This window comes from Pezoporus wallicus, unplaced genomic scaffold (assembly GCF_028554395.1).
Source record: "Pezoporus wallicus isolate ANWC-B61680 ecotype Strahan unplaced genomic scaffold, APGP_CSIRO_Pwel_v1 contig_4816, whole genome shotgun sequence".
NCBI lineage: Eukaryota > Metazoa > Chordata > Aves > Psittaciformes > Psittacidae > Pezoporus > Pezoporus wallicus.
Genome location: NW_026640990.1, coordinates 3,573,488 through 3,591,097, shown reverse-complemented (window position 1 = coordinate 3,591,097; position 17,610 = coordinate 3,573,488). Strand labels below are relative to the sequence as shown.

General features: G+C 38.6%; 2 protein-coding genes across 3 annotated transcripts in view; one reads left to right on the top strand and one right to left on the bottom strand.

Annotated features, from left to right (window-relative positions):
- The window catches only part of FAM13C (family with sequence similarity 13 member C), a 127,392-nt gene extending 124,342 nt beyond the window's left edge, over nt 1-3,050 (top strand). The window contains 2 exon segments of the mRNA XM_057421521.1: nt 153-254; nt 1,062-3,050. Of these exon segments, the coding sequence (XP_057277504.1) occupies nt 153-254; nt 1,062-1,185 (226 nt within the window). The 3' untranslated portion in view covers nt 1,186-3,050.
- The window catches only part of PHYHIPL (phytanoyl-CoA 2-hydroxylase interacting protein like), a 58,812-nt gene continuing 44,049 nt past the window's right edge, over nt 2,848-17,610 (bottom strand). For both annotated transcript variants that reach the window (XM_057421493.1, XM_057421492.1), the window contains exons 2-5: nt 12,150-12,346; nt 8,658-8,832; nt 7,561-7,678; nt 2,848-4,100 (exon numbers count right to left, since the gene is read on the bottom strand). In XM_057421493.1, the coding sequence (XP_057277476.1) occupies nt 3,566-4,100; nt 7,561-7,678; nt 8,658-8,832; nt 12,150-12,314 (993 nt within the window). In that variant the 5' untranslated portion in view covers nt 12,315-12,346 and the 3' untranslated portion in view covers nt 2,848-3,565. The remainder of the gene's footprint in view (nt 4,101-7,560; nt 7,679-8,657; nt 8,833-12,149; nt 12,347-17,610) is intronic.

Below are 17,610 nucleotides of genomic sequence, written 5' to 3'. Positions count from 1 at the left end.
TCTGTAGTTGGGAGGGATGTGGTGGAATGCCTTGGGGCACTGAGAGCAGCACCTGCTGTGGCCCATAGCAGCAGGCTGCTTATTACCCAAAGCTGCAGTGTTTACAATACTTCCAAACACAAGGGTTCCATGTTCTTGTCTCCGTTTTACAGGCCCGTCCTGCTTGAACATCTCAGAGAAACAAGAGCAGATAAGAAAAGGCTTCGTAAAGCTCTGAGAGAGTTTGAGGAACAATTCTATAAACAGACAGGAAGGTAAATAACCAGCTCAACAAAAACCCTCTCCTTCTCACTGAGCTCCTATGCAGGTGTGTTGGGTTCTGCTAGGGTAGCTACTCTTGGGTGAGCAGGACAAGAAAGCTGCAGCTAGAGACTTGAAGATACCATGGAGGTGTTTGGTCTCTGTGGAGATGTCCATTTCTGTGCTTAGTTCCTCTGGGATGTGGGCATCCCTGAGGAGGGTCTATACCTGAGGATGTTCCAGGACATGTCTGCAGTGGGTATAAATCCTATCTCAGCATAGGATCTTTCCTGGGCTGAAGGGAGGCTCCTAAAGACTCTTTCTGAGGATGTCAATCTGCAGAGATTACACTTGGCAGTTGGGTCATTTCTAAAAGGCCAGTTTTCAAACCAGAAGCCACTGTTTCTTTCACCCAAAGCGAAATATTGGTTACATTTCACTCTTTGCTTATCCTCCTCCTCCTTTCATTTAGCAAACTTGTTTGGTGAAAATGGAAGATATGGGCATGTAGTATCCTGGTAACAGTTTTCAAAGCACTATGTGGTGTCTTCTCTGCATATTTCAAAATGAAGTAGTTAAGCTTGCATAGCTGACAAGAAAGAAAACTACTTGGTATATGAAAAGTCAATATTTTAAATACTCTTATTTCATTTCTGCCCATTAGAGCTTTTTGGCCCTGTCAAATTATCTTTAGAGACCCACAGTAAAGGGAGAAAAAACAAACCCCAACCCAATCCTCACTAGCTGTTGCTGAATTAATTTTAAAGACTGTTTCTCCTCATACTCGTAAAAGTGATGGCACTTTCATTTGTTTTTCCTAGAAGTCCTCAAAAAGAAGATCGGGCACCAATGGCTGAGGAATACACTGAGTACAAGCACACAAAAGCCAAAATTAGGCTCTTGGAGGTTCTCATCAGTAAGCATGATATTTCCAAAACGATTTGAAGTGAATGTAATGCTGTGTATTGTCCTGTAGCAAAAAAGAAACAAAAAAACACAAGCAAACAAGTAATGAAAAAGAGGAAGCAATTTTACAGGTCTTGGTCCACTGCACAATTGTTTAACACTGAGATTTTCTCATGCACTTTACCAGTTATACTAGCTGGGATGAGGGAGGACAGCAATATGCAGGAATATTAAGCACAGGTGAGTGGACTATAGTATATATTTTTTTCCTTTTGAAAAAAGCCTTGAAATGCACTGTGAGAATGTTAGAAATTAAAAGTACACTGATGTAATGTAAAGCCTCAGTTTGACCTGCTCTTAGTTTAAAAAGGTGCGAGGAAATACTCTGCAGGTTTTTAGTACATCTTTCTTAGTACACGGTAATGTACCACACATTTCGCACCAGAATTAACTTGCACCATAATTAACTATTAATGTTGCTTCTCAATGTGTAATTCACTAGATTAAAAGAAACAAGAGCATAAAACAAATGAAGGAAAAAATCATGACTATAATCTTTCGAGACAGAGGTGCCATTCAATTACAGTAGCTTCAAAGAAAGGTGCATTCAAAGAACCAGGATTTGGTCTAAAATTCTGGGAGTAAAATAAAGCGATGCTGCCTATGCAAATAAAATTTAAAAAAAAAAAGGAAGAATGGATGGAATGTGACTGCCAAATAAAACTATTGTTTTTTCAGAAATAAGAGAAAGACTTTGACAAAAGAAAATAGATACAGTTTACTGGGAAGAGATAAAACAAATGTACTGGCTGCTGTCCTTTTCAATACAGTTCACACAACCTGGCTCACCATACTTAAAATTCAGTAAATAGATCAACTACATGCTAATTTTAATTTCTGTATTAAACTTTGCACTTTATTTTGCCTGATGCTATAACAAATATTTGCTTTTCTAAGTACCAAAGCTCGTTTAGATGCATGCACTTTGTAAAATGTCAAAGTATTTCTTGTGTTACAGATTGCTACGTATATATATATGTATTAAAAAAGGCTAGATAATTGCATTATGCTATTTTGGATAGATGAAGTACATGGTATATAATTGTTACAGTTATCTGATGAGGAATGCTAGACTTCTTGTTTACTAAAAAATGAGATTATATAAGGTTATTTTTCCATTGGAATTATGTGTCTTTCTTAACTTTCAGAGCACCACACTTTCTAATATTAAGATTTTTTCACTATTTGTGATAGACCATTTGTGTGAAATGTGGACTATTAACAGAAGGATTATCAATGGCTTTTATACTAGAAATGAAAAGCAGGGATTCTAGGAAATAGCTACCCCAGACATAAAGGAAGGAAGTATTTCACAAAAAAAAAGGGACTTGAATAAGTTAAATCACATTTGGTATTTTGCTTTAACTGTCATTTTGTACTGCCCCTGTCATATAAGCAACCTCTTTTCTATCTTGTAAGAAGATTTTCATTTTATAAAGGCTATTATGTACCACTCATGTTTGTATTTACATTGTATGTAATGGCTTGGCATGATTTTGAAGACATACACATCTTGAAGTAGTTTGGAAGAAAAAGTATGAATACTAAAGAAGGATTTTTTTTTTTTTATTTCTCAGAGGTTTGTTGTTTGTTTGAGTGGAGTGACTTAATTTATAACATTTATGAATCAGAAATGGTCTCCTTCATAAATCTGTTTTAATTAAAGTCATCTAGAGCAACAGGAACAGATACAGAGCTATTTGAAGTTTACAAACTACATCTTTGATAAGGGAAAATGATTTCACGACATATGTATACAATTGATATTAAAATGTAATCTATATATTCTATATGATTGTATAATATTTTATACAACAGTACAAATAAAATATTTTTCTATTATATTTATTATGTTGAGACACAGTTTCTGTTTTCAGTTAGCTAATATAAATAACATAAATAACACTGTCAAACGACACGTTGGAAGTGCTGACATTTCTAGGCTCCGAAATTCAAATCATGCTGCAATTACAACCTTTCATGCTGTTTGGAATTATCCCAGTATTTGTTCAGTAGTTAAAATGAATGCATATTTAAACACCATTTATAAGCCGTTATTTTTATTTTGCTAAAGCAGTTTATATAGGATTTTGTTACATTTGGCAAGAAACAGAAAACAATTTTTGCAGCATCTAGTTATAAATGGTTGCCAGAAAGAAATCCAGGACTTCTAATCATTTAAAGCATTAGGGAAACAGAAGGGAAAGCGGGAGAGAAGAAATACTAAAAACTCTATTGGAGATTCTGAAGACTCGTATTTGCTTTTGGTGACAGCGGCATGTGCATGCTTCCGACAGAAATGTCTGACTATGGAATTGGGCAACAGAGGTTTGAAGGCTCCTAAGTAACGAGGGAAGTTTTAACGTCCAACACTGATGTTGCAGGTTTTGCAGCTGGGATCTTTCTTTGCATTTGCAGTAGACAAGCTCATTAGTTGGTGACCGGTAATTTCTGCAACTGTGCCGAGGGAGAGATCCACAGGATCAGTGTAAATTACTTCCAAAATAACATCCTGGGCATGATGGTAAACCATAACACCGTCTTCTTCATCGCAGGTTAGAAATTTATTATCTTTTATATTTAGTTGAGGAAGGCGCTGCTTACAGAATTCATCTCCTGGTGATCCAACAGGGGCGACAACGAGAATGACATAGTGGTAGGCTGTGTACATGCAGTAGAAGTCTCCAAAGTACAAGTTAGTGTTTGGGTTGAAGAGTTTTTCAGCTGCAATCTCAAACCTGTATCTTCCATAAGGTGAATCTTGTGGTGGCTTCCCAGTGTTAAACTCAGTGTTGCAGCTAAAGAAGATGCCTTCCAGCTTCCCACTGATCGGAGAGCCGTGGCTGCCACTGTTATCCTTAACAGAGGGCTGCATAGCATTCCCATGATGCTCTCTACAAATGAATGACTGGCATTGTTTATTTTGTAACACATGTTAAAGAAAAAGTGGAAAGTTCGGTCCTCATGCTCTTTGGTAATAGTACGGAAGGGACATAAAGCAAAACCCTTAAGCTGAGAAGTGTGGTTAGTGTCATGATTTCAGAAGCAAGGAAACCAAGTGATGCTAGACTCAGGAAGAGCTAGAAAAACTCCTGCTGAAGGGGAAAACCTGATTTTCCAGTCTGCTTCTCTGTCAGCTGTGAGCTGTGTGGGTGTTATGTGCAGGCAAAGAATAGCACAAACAAAAAAGCTCCCAAACCACCAATATCTTTAATTAGTCGATTTGTTCAGCCTTCCACTACAGTTCTAACAATAAACACATATTAATTTAATCACATGTTGAAAATTGCAAGTCAGTCTCAATATGCTGGACATACTGTATGTTACCATGTATATTTAGCATAGGCAGTATATATTTAACATAGAAAACTGCCGGCGAAAGTTGTTTCTAAATAATGCTTTTCAGAGAGCTTATAGGAACAAATTTACTGTCTGCCATTGTTGTTTTTTTTTTCCCCAAATGGTAATTTCAGGTCTAGTTTCTCTACTGCTGACTTTAATCAGAGCAGAGCTGGGCACAGAATATTGTTTTTTTTCCACTTTGTTGGTATCCAGCTCCTGCAGTCACCGGTCCTAAGGGGAAAACATGTACAGGACTAACTCCTTTTTCTTTTTGTAAGCTTAGCTCAGTTTGGTTCCCGTGAAAAGAAACATTCAGTGCAACAAGTGAATTTTTAAAACCCTAAATCCCAAATTGCACTGAGCAGCATTAGGCCTCTGAATTCAGGAGAATAGTCCAAAACACCTCATCTAATCCTCCTTAGCACCTGAGATTTTGTGTCTAGCAGGATGTTTCCTAGAATGTGTGCCCAACACCTCTCTGGAAATGCCATAGTGACAGTTTTGGCATGCTCTGCACCCAGGACATACCAGAAAGGGAAACATCCCCTTTCGTAAGTCCTGCAACACAGCATGTTTACTAGGCACCCTACGAAAGCGCCATTATACACAATGACAGATCAAAAATGCATGAGGCTGCGGGGCTGGAGAGTCTTTCATCCATCTCTTGCTTTACTTTTTTTTTTTCCTTTGAAGAGAGAGGAAACTAGCCAAGAAAGTCTGTCCCCTCCCTTGCGCTGGTTTTAACTTGTAAAAGCACCAGGTAAATGATGCTGTGTGGGAGAAGGTTTTACTTGGTTAAAGTGGAGGTAGGAGTCAAAGCAAACCGATTCAGGTGTACATACACAAATCAACTCTAAATAACTCAGTAATGTCTCCAACTGCGATTTTGTCATTATTTCTAATCTCTGCAGCAGCATATCTTCATTTAACTCTAAAATAAATTATTACAAAAGTTTTCTGCCCATTCAAAGGCTACAGTTGTCTCAAGCCCTTTTTCACAAGACGTTGACTGGGGGGCACGTGTATGGGGGTACAATTACTATTTTATGACTGAAGCTATTACTACAGATAAAAAGAAAACCAACAAAACCATCTTGAATAACCCCGGTTTCTGCAACTTGAAAATCCAGGCTCCTTGCAGTGCCATTTCTATGGCAAGATACTGACATCCAGTGGCCAATTAGGCTGCAAGATACTGACATCCAGTGGCCAATTAGGCTAATTATAGGTCACGCTTCCCGGGAATCTGAGCTGCTTTATGATGCTCCCGGCTGAGGCAAGCAGCAGAGTGACATGAACACTACTTACAAGCTCACACTTTAAACCCTGCATTTAGGGGTTGCTGTCTTAGCACCGTGACTGTTGCTTGTTTGGCAGCGTACTAGAACTGCTCTATAAGCTTTTCCAAGATTGTTTACTACTTATGACACCACAGAAGCCATTGACAGGCATGGTATGACAAGGAATTTTTCATAAAAGGAAGCATGCGGTTAGGGTTTTTAACCTAACATGTGGAATGGTGTATTGTAGAAGGACTGGCCCTTGTGACCATATGAGTGCATATTGACCTGATGAAACACAGCTTTTGGTCTCTATAACTCACTAACACAAAGGAAAACAAACTTGTCTCTATTTGTAGTGACTCAAGAGAGAACATAATAGGAGGGAGGGGAAAAGATACCATGTAATCAGATTCACATTTGGCTGAATAAGGCCAAACGCACAGCTACAAATGCACTTCCATAGCAATCTTCAAAGCTCTATGAATACAAAGGCAGGTGACTATGGTCACATAGCTGAAAACAAAGCTATATGAAAATCAGAGCTATCACGGGGTTTTCCCTTCTGTGGTATCTAGTCCAGGATGGCAGCAGAGATTTATAAAGTCCTCAAAAAGCCTCAACAACTGCAATTAATTTTCTACCTCCATTGAGATTTGCAGCTTTGTCACTATGTGCAATAAAATAATTCTTCCAAAACACAGAGGGAAAAAGCAAACTCCATGCTCTGTAATATACACAACACTTCTGGAACTGAGCAGATACTCATGACTACAACATGGGGACATTTCCAAGAGTGGTGGACTCTGCCCTTTGGAGTTGGACTCCCTTGACTATTTTGTTTCTTCACCAGTTTTAAAAGCCTTCCAGCTCTAGACAGGTGCTAGTGTGACACCCACAGGAAACTGGAATTATGTGGCACAGCAGCAGCCCCATCTCTCAGAGAAGCAGTCAGTGCTGCTGCCCTTCTGACACAGTGCTGAAACAGCTTTCCACACACTGCTCACCTCTCAACCACATCCTTCTAATGGTGGAAGGTTACCTCTGCATGGTGGCTGCTCCTGCTCAGTCAGTGCGTGAGCCGTGACTCCTTCTACAGAAAAGTCTTCTTTTTCTGTTGTAATGATGCTTCCAGATGTATGTACAAAGGCACACTGGGTCTCCAACGGGAATAAGGAACCTACCTCCAGCTATCCCATTTATCCATTCCAGCTGAAGCAGTGTCGTAGAATTGTCTAAATATCACCCCTCTCCTTCCCCACTTGAGCTGTAAATTAACATTCAGATTGCAGAGCCCCACTTACTACATCTGGAAATAGAAGTGGGTGGTTGCATGTGAAAGGGAAATATTTGAGATGGAACTCCTATATGCAGGCAAATGCCTTACGCACACTGTTGTGCCCTCCTATCATTAGACATCTCACTCTGAATTTCTCAGTACACTGGGAGTATTTGGCTACTAAACACTCCACTATGACAACAGACCCTTTAATCAGGCTGGAGACCCTGTGCGTTCTTCAGTTTCTGCTTCAAAACACAAACTTTTGCCTAATGGAAGTGCTGAGTTAAGCAAGGTGGAAGAAATGAGTTATATATTTTTCTTCCCTTCTTCTGAATTGGCAAATAAAGCATACAGACATTGTGCACCAGCTTTAGTACAGCTGCCTCCATTTTCTCATTTTCATTACTCCCTTAACTTGACAAACAATGTTGCAAGTGTTTACTTCCTTACCTGACATAATCAAAATATTCTTTGTGCTGATTCCGATAAAAAACAGACAGTTTAAGCATACGGCCTGCAATAACTTCAGCTTTTTCCAGTAGCTGCGTTAGGTGAACTTTTGAATAATCTGGAAAGAAAAGACAATCTGCTAGTACAGGGGGCAGGAAAACCCACATGACTCTCCAAAAGCTACACAGATGTGCAGCAGGGAACACAGCCTCAGTAACATACCTCACATCACGCAGCAGCATCAGTTTCCAGTGGTGGCAACAGACAAATGGCTGGAACACCCATGTTTGATTCTCCCCACTCCTTTCCCTGAAAATACTCTGCAAGCCTACACTAACTTTCAGCTCAGAATTTCCTGTGCTGGTTAGAGCTGGTTTCCTTGTATTTGGGACTGCAGAGGAGGTGAGAATTGCCCTCTCTGGCTCATGCCATTTGATCAACTGTTTGCTACAATGTGCACAGTTGTGAGACAATAATAATTAAAATAAAAATAAAAATAGCTTGCTTAGGACCCAGTCTAAACAGTATCACAGCCAAGACGGGATTCAGAGAGCTCACTTCAGCACTCAGCTTTCACACAGGTAAGCACATCGGCACTAGGCGACAAACATCCAAAGGAAGACTTACTTATAAATCAATGACAGGCTAAACTAATCATTGAGACAAGGTGTTGGTGGTACTCAGGCTTTGCAGCATCCAGAGGAGGGAGAGCAGTAGCAGCCTTTAGCAAGCTACCTGCTAGGGAGATGCCACACTGTTCTCTCCGCTGGTGCTAGTAGCCAGCAGCAGGCATACAAATGGCCCTGCTCCCCTTTGGTTCACTAGCCTGCTTTCCTACCCTGGCACAAGCAGTGGTGCCAGGCACAGCACTCTGGGGCAGCTACACTGCTGCAAAACAAAGGGGCAGCCCAGCTGCCTCTCATTAAAGCACCAAACCTGAGCACATGCAAAGCCTGAAGTTACAATTCTAGTTTCCAAGTGTGACTGTTTTAACTCTACCAGCCTAGCTGGCACTGGTAGATGGCTGACGCACTCAGACAGCACAACAAATGTTAATTGCATACATCCTGTGGTGCATGTTTCCTCAGCAATATTACCTGCTGTGCAAAACTCGATGATTTCACTCCACTCAGAAACAACGTAATCACCATCAACTTGCTTTGAAGCTGTCTGCACTGCTACTGTGTATTCTGTTCTTGGGCTCAAGAACCAGTGCCCGCGGACTGTCATAGGCAGAGGAACAGCTTTGGCCACCAATTTCGTAGGGACATCCTGACAGAAATAAAAAGACAAAGCAATACACAAGTCAGCATGCAACCAAATCAATTCACAACCCATTGTTTTTGCAATGTAATTCCCAACCCCTGTCTCTCCTGCACAAACCTTAGTTATGTCTCACAGTTGATTGCTGCAGCAATGAAAATTATACAAAGAAAATTAATAATAAAAATAAATATAATAAAAAATATCAGTGGCAGAGGACAGTGGTCTACAGTCTGCTATAAAAGAGCTATGCTGATAACTTGTATGTATATTATTGGTTCCAAGTGACTATAGACTGATACTGTTATATATAACCCAAACATATAATTCAGACTAGGGCCTAAGACATGCTACTGAGCACAAGGATATCTTTAAGAGCTTCTTGTGCTCTCATTGCCATAGTTTTCTTTCAAACAAAATTCCTTCTGCTGTCAATCTGTCCACCTCTACTGCTGTTGTAATCTTCCAAACCAAACCTTCACAGATAAAATCAAACACATCATAGCAAGAGTAACGTTGTGTGGTTCACATGTATCAAAATACCCTTACGTAGAGGAAGGGATAGAGCAAGCCATCCAGCTAGACAGTTTGCGCCTGGCAATGCACCTCTTGCTTCCCACCCAGTCACCATTTCAGATTGATACTCTTTTGCTCTTCCATTGTATCGCACTACAGTGCAACAAAGAATAACTGCTTGTTGTTGAAATTCCTCATCTCCACAACATCAAAGGCTGTAGCACAGACCACAAAGGGGAAGAAAACAATTGAAGAACTGGGCAGTTTATGCTAGAACTGTGGGTGAAAGGACACTCAGTGAAGTCGAATGATTCTCTGCACAGTGTACCCGAGGAGCTGTGATAGAGAGAGGTATAGACAGATAGAGATATACTCTTGGATGTATCAGTAATCACAGAATAATAAGATGGCTGCCTTGTGAGAAGCAGGAATTTTAGATAACATCCATAGCTCTCCACCTATAAATACTAGTCCATAGTCATTATATAAATACCAGCACAATAGTCCCTTAAGGAAAAAAGAAATAGAAAAGAGACATTTTCTGTTCATGATCTGTAAGCAAGACTTAAACCATTTTTTTTTTTGTACTTGTCTTCTATTATGGAAAAATATCTTTCTTTCATTGTTTTTCTGTCAGCAAAAAATATTCTTTGGTTTCTGTATTAACAAAGTGTAAAATTAGCAGCTTGTGATGTAACAAGAACTGAAATGTGACTGACTGATAATCAAGGGTAACATTTTGTTGTCCTGATTTCTTTTTTGCTAATTCTTATTTAAATCAAATAACAGTTGGGAAAAATTACAAGGGAAAATAAAAGAACTCCCAAATGACATTTAAAGCTGCCACCCTGGAACTGCCTTGCAAAGGCATCCCACTGGACTGAATTTGCTACTGCTAATTCTGTCAACAGCTGTGACAGTAAAAATCATTAGTCTTCTTGTCATCTTTTCTTTGGCTATGTTAAAAACTGCCTCCAATAGGGTCAGGTCTCTGTGCCCACACACTGGTGATGGCTTTACCCCCCATAAATTTCGCCAGTTTTTATGTAATATTAAAAGCCTCATTGCCCCCATGCATCAAAGCCTTACCTTTGAGCTGTGTATCAGGAAACTCTTCAAATGTACCAAAAAAGGGGCTGACTACTTAACCCCATATTAAACAGAGGGCAGAGGGTTTTATCTCTTGCACAGCTGTGGAGGATGGGCAGATATGATGCTTTTCAAAACTCTTATTTTGTTGCTCTTTTTCTAAGCAAACACTTTATTTAATTTTATTTTTTTTCAGGTCCCTGACCTCAGAAAAAAATGTTCAAATGTTCATGTTGGAATTCCTCTGGGGATTCTCCATTTCTTCATCTCTTTTCTGCTCAGCTCTCATTCCTGGCTGAGCCCCCAAAGAAGTGCAAAGGAGGTCACATGCCAGCTCAAGGGCAGCAGGGATTCTGGTGCAGCAAATGGCTTCTCCATCACCAGCACCCACCAGACAACTCTGAAAGTACCTAGATGGCAATAAGAACAACCTGCAAGCACTGAGTAACTAATACACAAGTCACACAACCTCTTCTCCTCTTGGGGAAAAGATGCCTGCTTTGCAGTTCCTTTTCATTGCCAAAGCAGCAGCTTTTATTTTTCAGCTTTGACTTTCTCCCATTTCATCTTACCCTTCTCTTTTCCAAGTCTGCTCTCAGGACACATTTTGGGAACTCAGCACACCCAGGTTCTAGTCCTGGTTCTGCTGAATACCTGAATATCTCATTTCCTATTACATGGGAAGAATGTCTTAAAAAAAGAAAGGAGGTATGCAAACTGCATTGGGAAAAAGACAAAGCCTTATTAAAATTTTAGTCTTTGCACACTACTACCAATAGAAAACTCCTCCTTCACAGATACAACAATAGTCTTAAATAATAAAACTGTGCATACCCTGAGTATGCTGAATATACTTTATATATTTGCAAACATTTTAACACTAGTCTCATCGCTGTGATACAGGTTTTGAAGTGTATACAGGTTTTGATCTGCCAAGGTGGCTCCACTTTATACAAAACCAAATTTTACAACTTTACACCAGTTTGCACATGAATTAGAAAAACCCATGTAGGTTAATAAAATGAAAGGCATTTGTGCCTTGGCAAACCTTATCTTTTAGAGATATTGCCAAAATAGTTTTTAAATTTGCAGATGATTGTGTTGTTTAATCTTCTATCTATCTCATTCCATGTTTCCATGGATATGTCAGCATTTCAACTATTCTGAGGTCAAAGCAAATTTTGCTGGGCTTGATAAGTACAGATTCTGCAGTGCATTCAGTATGTCCCTGCATCAGTGGCTTGAGGAAAGAGGACAGATGAATATTCAGGTCACAGTGCTGAATGCTACAACCTAAAATTGCTGGAAGCCTTCTAGAAGTGCATTAGAATTTGTGACTCTTCTGTTGAAAAGATGTGTTGCTTTCATGAGTCTGTCGCTGAACAAGGACAGGCACAAAACACATAAATTGTTTAAATACTGATTAAGAACTAGTCAGGAATAAAAATATCTGTCTTGCAATACATTGTACAGTCACAAAAACTGTTTTCAAATGAAGAAGGGAAAGGTAACATTCAGTTTTATTTGAAATAAATGCATCTGTGTGTACACAGGCTAGAGATGGAGAAGATATTCAGAGTTAAAAAGTAAACAGTCGATCAGATTGTCAAAACCCACCTTTGCTGGATGTCCAATACGTGTCTCTCATGGTTTGCCTTTGAAAGGTTAATAAAACACTGAGATTCAGCTATTTAAACTCGAGATTTTAAAACGAAAATTACCTTGTGTTTAAATTTGTTGGAATTCTTGTTTTCTTTCTTGTTGAGATCAATGAAGTAATGAGTAATACGGTCCTTGGATTTAGAATCCATGTCCCAAGAAATCTTGAAGGAATCACATGTGATGTTACTTATTTTGATGTTGTGTGGCACTGGAAGTTCCTCCATCTCTGCAATCCCACTATCTTGTGATTTATTCCCTGCATAAAAAAAAAAAGCACAATTTGTTCATTTAAAGAACTATTAGGTATATGCTTTCTGTGTTCCGATACAATCCCATTTCTGAGCAGCCTTCAACAAAGGCTCATAGGTGGTACTCAGAAGCAACTATGAGTTACAATTATGCAAGTGTCCATGTCAGTGATGGAAAATGCTGGAAAGGGATGAAATTCCTCACGTGAATAAGCACTAATAACATCTAAGCAGGCTGCAGAGACTGGTTAATATCACAACTGTGTGCAGCTGCAGTTTGAGAATAAAAAACATTTGAAGCTATCTGGTCCTACAGCATTTTATTAAGATGGCAGCAACATCCACAGTTCATATAATGGCCCTATCTGTACCTGTCAGTGAGATAAATATAAATAGAAATCATATTAATCCTAAATCTATTTTTCAAGAACAAAGTAAACCCAATCTCTTCAAGATTTATAGATGGCATATGTACGTACACGTATACATAAAGTACTGTATCCTTCACAATGAAACAATTAACATTGCTCACCTTGTTGAGCCACAGTAAAAGGGACATACACACCCGTTTCATTTTCTGGTCTATTCTTTCTATTCTGTTTGCCCAGTTGAGATCCTGCAGTGTTCTTGGGATTTTTTTTCTAATTTTTCTAAAGGTATATGGCAGATGAACAAATAACCATTGACCCCAAAAAGCATCACAGGTTCTAAAACTAGGTTTTCCCTTAGTTCCCAAGGCTACCTTGTAGTAGAGCATTCCATGAACATTAAACTTCAGAAACATTAGGTGATATCGTACTACATAAGACACAAGTCAAAAGTGAATAAACAATTTTTAAAAAAAGCAAAAATATGAGAAAAATGAGTGGGTAAAAAGGAAAAAAATACCGAAGATGATGTAAGAGAAGGGGTAAAGAAACACAGCATAAAAAAAGAATAAAAAGTCAAACATAGATAAGATTATAAAGAAACAAAGGAGAAAAACAAGACTAAAGCCTGTGTTAGAAAGAAAGGTTCCAAAATCTGTCTGGATGAGGAAGACAGGAAGCTCATGCAGAGACGTGAGGCAACACACTGTCAGGATTGTTTTTAGTCACATCTAATTACAGAAAAACATACTATTTATATTTCCACCATAACTGATGAAAACCTGGACACAGAAGGTGAATCTGGTCACTAATAATATAAAAATTTGACTTGGAAACATTAGGGACATTTCAACCTCCCAACATGCTCTGTCAAAGAATTACACCAACGCCTCAATGCAGGAATATTAACGTTAGCCTCGTTCAAAATTCTCATGGACATGTGAAATTCAATCATAGAGTTTGCAAAATCCACAGATTTGCAGCTAGTATTCTGAAGAAAGTAATTTTACTCATGATTTCAAGAACCAAAAATAACACTTCTCTGTTTCCTGTTCCATTTTGTGCCTTTACATCCAACAGGTTACCTATTTTTTACACACCCTATCACCTTTTTTTTTCTTTACTTCTTAACTAACATCAAAGTCAGAGAGTGCACAGTCTTGCTAAAATCCTACCCTATTTGTACCATCCACAATGACATTATCAACAGCTGGACTGGCTGCTGTAGATGCAGAAACAGCAGTCATTACTGAAAGCTTCCTGTTCATATAAAATACACAGTAAATGCTTTTCCCAACGTGAGACTTCAGGAAGCCAGCAGGGAGAAAATGGCACTGCTTTCTTTTATAACCATTTTTTATTTGAAAAATGACTCAAACCTCTACTAAGTACACTGAAAGGGTTACATATGATCACTTGCCTAGGAGCAAGGGTCTGTGCTTAAGCAGAGAACAGAGTGATGCTGCTGCAGTTCTCAGACCTGGAGAGCTGGACAGACTTGGATCCCAGAACACCAAGTAACTGAACAGGCATGCAGTTAGGAAATCCAAGCCACATATATCCACCATGTGTTGATGTGCAACTTCTTTTCCCCAAAAGTGACCTTCTGTACTCCATACTTATGGGCCTTAGTCAAGTTACACAGAGCCACAGTAGTTTAAGCTTCAGGACACATTTGCAAAGCAGAAATAACCATTGACAACAAGTAACAGATATGAAAAAAGACTTTTTTCAGGAGCAAAAGTGCTTCTGTAAATAGGTATTGTCTTCTGTACATTTATTGGAATTGATGGCTGGCATACACCTTTAGATGTCTGCACCCCTGATCCTTTTAATTTTGTTGCTTAAGAAATGAATAATAGTTTAAGTAAATGTCTAGCAGAAAATCTTTGGGTAATCCTTAGCAACATTTTAATATCAGTCTAAGAAAACGAAACCACTCGCATTACTAAGTGCTAAGATATCCTTTTCTTTACGGTGGAACAAAATCCAAGATAAACACTTCCCTGAAGCATTTAAAGCTCTTTGAGAGTGAAAAAATAATTTCACACATTTCTAAATACAAACAGAATATAAACAGAATATTAAACAAGAAAGTAAAATACAACACAATCATCACTAGCAAGCAATACTCTGGTTTCCCTTCTATCTAAAATACGAAATATCTGTGATATTTGTAATGCATACTTCTATTTTGATACATATTTGTGTTGTCCTGCATGTCAGAATCCGTTAAGTTGACATGCAGTAATAGGAACCTGATAATGATACATAGTACTAATAAGGAGGAGGATGATTCAGTGAGCATTGGTAATGGTGACTTTCGAATACCAACCGGTATACCATTGCATGGGAACAAGATAGAAAAGGACAGAGTACGCTCCTCCTTTCTTAGATTTGACTGATCCTGGGAACCAAACATACAGTGATCAGCTTTACCCATGCAGCAGACACCCTAGCACTCAGACCACCAAGAATTTTTGAAGAAGCATTCTCTTGTAGAGCATAAGCTCTAACTGGAATGTGGGTTCTGAAAAAACTAGTGCTTTCCAATGTTAGGAACAGCATTCTGTCCTGAGATGTACTGCAATATGACATAAAAATGTGAAATAGAGGGCTTAATATCACTGCACCCTAATTAAGATGACAGGATAGCACAGAGAGTAAGAATATCCTATCCAGTCTGATAATATATGTACACCATTTATAACAAGCACATAATGCTGAATATTTCCATTAGAGTTTATCAATATTATAAAAGCATCACAACTACTACAATACACAGTTACATATTATAAGTCAAAATAGTAAGAACAGGCAGAACTTTCAATAGCACAAGGTTAACTTTGAGCTAAACTTGGAAGTCAGGTGTTTAAGAAAATACTGTTTGGTGTTCAAGTGGGGGTTCAGTTAGAGTGTGATAGTATTGTCATCCAAACCACTTAAAAATGCTGGTTGCTGCAAAACACTGCTTAGCAGACTACCTGCTAGTTAAAACTGGAGACTTCAAGGGTGTTGTAAGAGTACTGTAAGTGTCATGGAGATCAAAACCTGACAGATATAACATGTGTCATGGAGATCAAAACCTGACTAAGAGATAACACATTTGTACCTTGCCTTTTTTTCCGCTTGTGGTTTGGTGAGCATTTTGAACTGGTTTTCATACCGGAAAGCATATCCACTTCAAGACACTTCTTTATACCAGGATCAACTTAAAGAATAGATCAACACCAGGAAACAGGATCTCTACTGAAAACAGAAAGAGCAGCTGAACTTACTCAAAACCAGCATATAGTTTCCCTAAAGCACTCAAAAACTCCAGCTGATATGGATGTGAAACTATGTGGAGAAGGACTTAGATCTGGCTGCTTTCATGTTCATCACTTTGCCACTTCACTGAAGCTAAATTGATCTTTCTTTGATGAAGCATCACAACACAGACAAAAACTGAACATGAAAGTGGTGTAGAAAATGCTGCTCTGAACAGCTGCATATCAAAATAAAATAGTGTCCAGTTAAAATAGCCATTTCATTGTGCACATTCATGTTGCTTTAACACTGGAAGCCACAGTGGGACTGTATAGAGTCACTGTTTTCAGGTCTTTTGGGCAGAAAGAACTACTAGTCAGACAAACCTGGTCTCCCCTGCCAAAAATACTAGGCATGTCACCCCTGTGTGCTGCAGAAACACCTCTAATTTAACAAAAAAACCACAAAACAGTTCACCTTTAGAACAAGTGAAAGGTTCCAATGATTCTTGACCCGTGTAATAGGAAGACAAAGACCACTCACGTGTGCATAGGTCACACTGGAAGTGAAAGACTAAATTTCTTGAAAGCCAAAGAATAAATACAACATGCCAGCTTTATTGAGATCAGCTGGAGAACTGCAGGATTAATGTTTTATGCTCCTATTCACAGGCTTATCTCTCTCTGCCATATCCAGAGTTAAATTTCAAGTTAAATTGTCTAATCAATTTTAAAGCAGTTATGATACTCACTGCTGCAGCTGAGCCAAAATGCTGGCAAATGGATAGCAAACCAATTTTATTTATATACACACAGACACACTTAATTTAGTATCCGCATTATAACTTCTGCTTACATAAATTATCTCTGAAGTGGGGGGGGGGGGGAAGGCAGAAAATTCCCATTGAAAATTCGTGGCTTTCATCTGTCACTACTGGTGACAAACGATGACTTGGAATTTGTTAAGTCCACACTGAAAAGATCTGAAAAAGGATGATGGGGTTTTTTTAGTTTGCCTCATCACTCAAAACAAGTTGAACCCTTACATCTGCAGCAGTGGAAGGATGGTGAAAAGAACCTTAACACACCCTCTTATTGGTACTTACTGGGTATTCGCAATCACAAATTTTTATCAGTTTAGAATACTTGTTCATTTTTTATCCCTTAGTTCTAAAACCACGCAACTTCACAGCAGGGCAAGGGAGTATGTGCCTACTGATTTTTAATTTCATATACAAACTCTTAGTTATCCACAAAAGAAATACTGAAAGGGCTAGTCTGTAATCTACCCTCTAAGCATACTTACAGCTCACAGAAGTGAGTTTTATGAAACCAGGTCAATAAAATAATACATTTCTGGGTTCCTCTGACCTTGCTTATAGAAGTTTTGATTCATATTACCTTGGCAAACACATTCCTGCTATTGAGCATTAATAATGGAAAAAAATTAACTGCAGCAGTATGATATGCATTTAATGAAAATATACAATCCCTATACAGACATCCCATAGTTCAAATGTTATTATTTAGTTGGAAACATTAGAAATACGGTCTCATGCTGAAAGGTTGTATACCAGACACACTGCAGTAGAACTCAAGAACTCCTAAGTATTCAGAACTCATGCAATTTGTATTCAGCAATAAAATCACACCCTA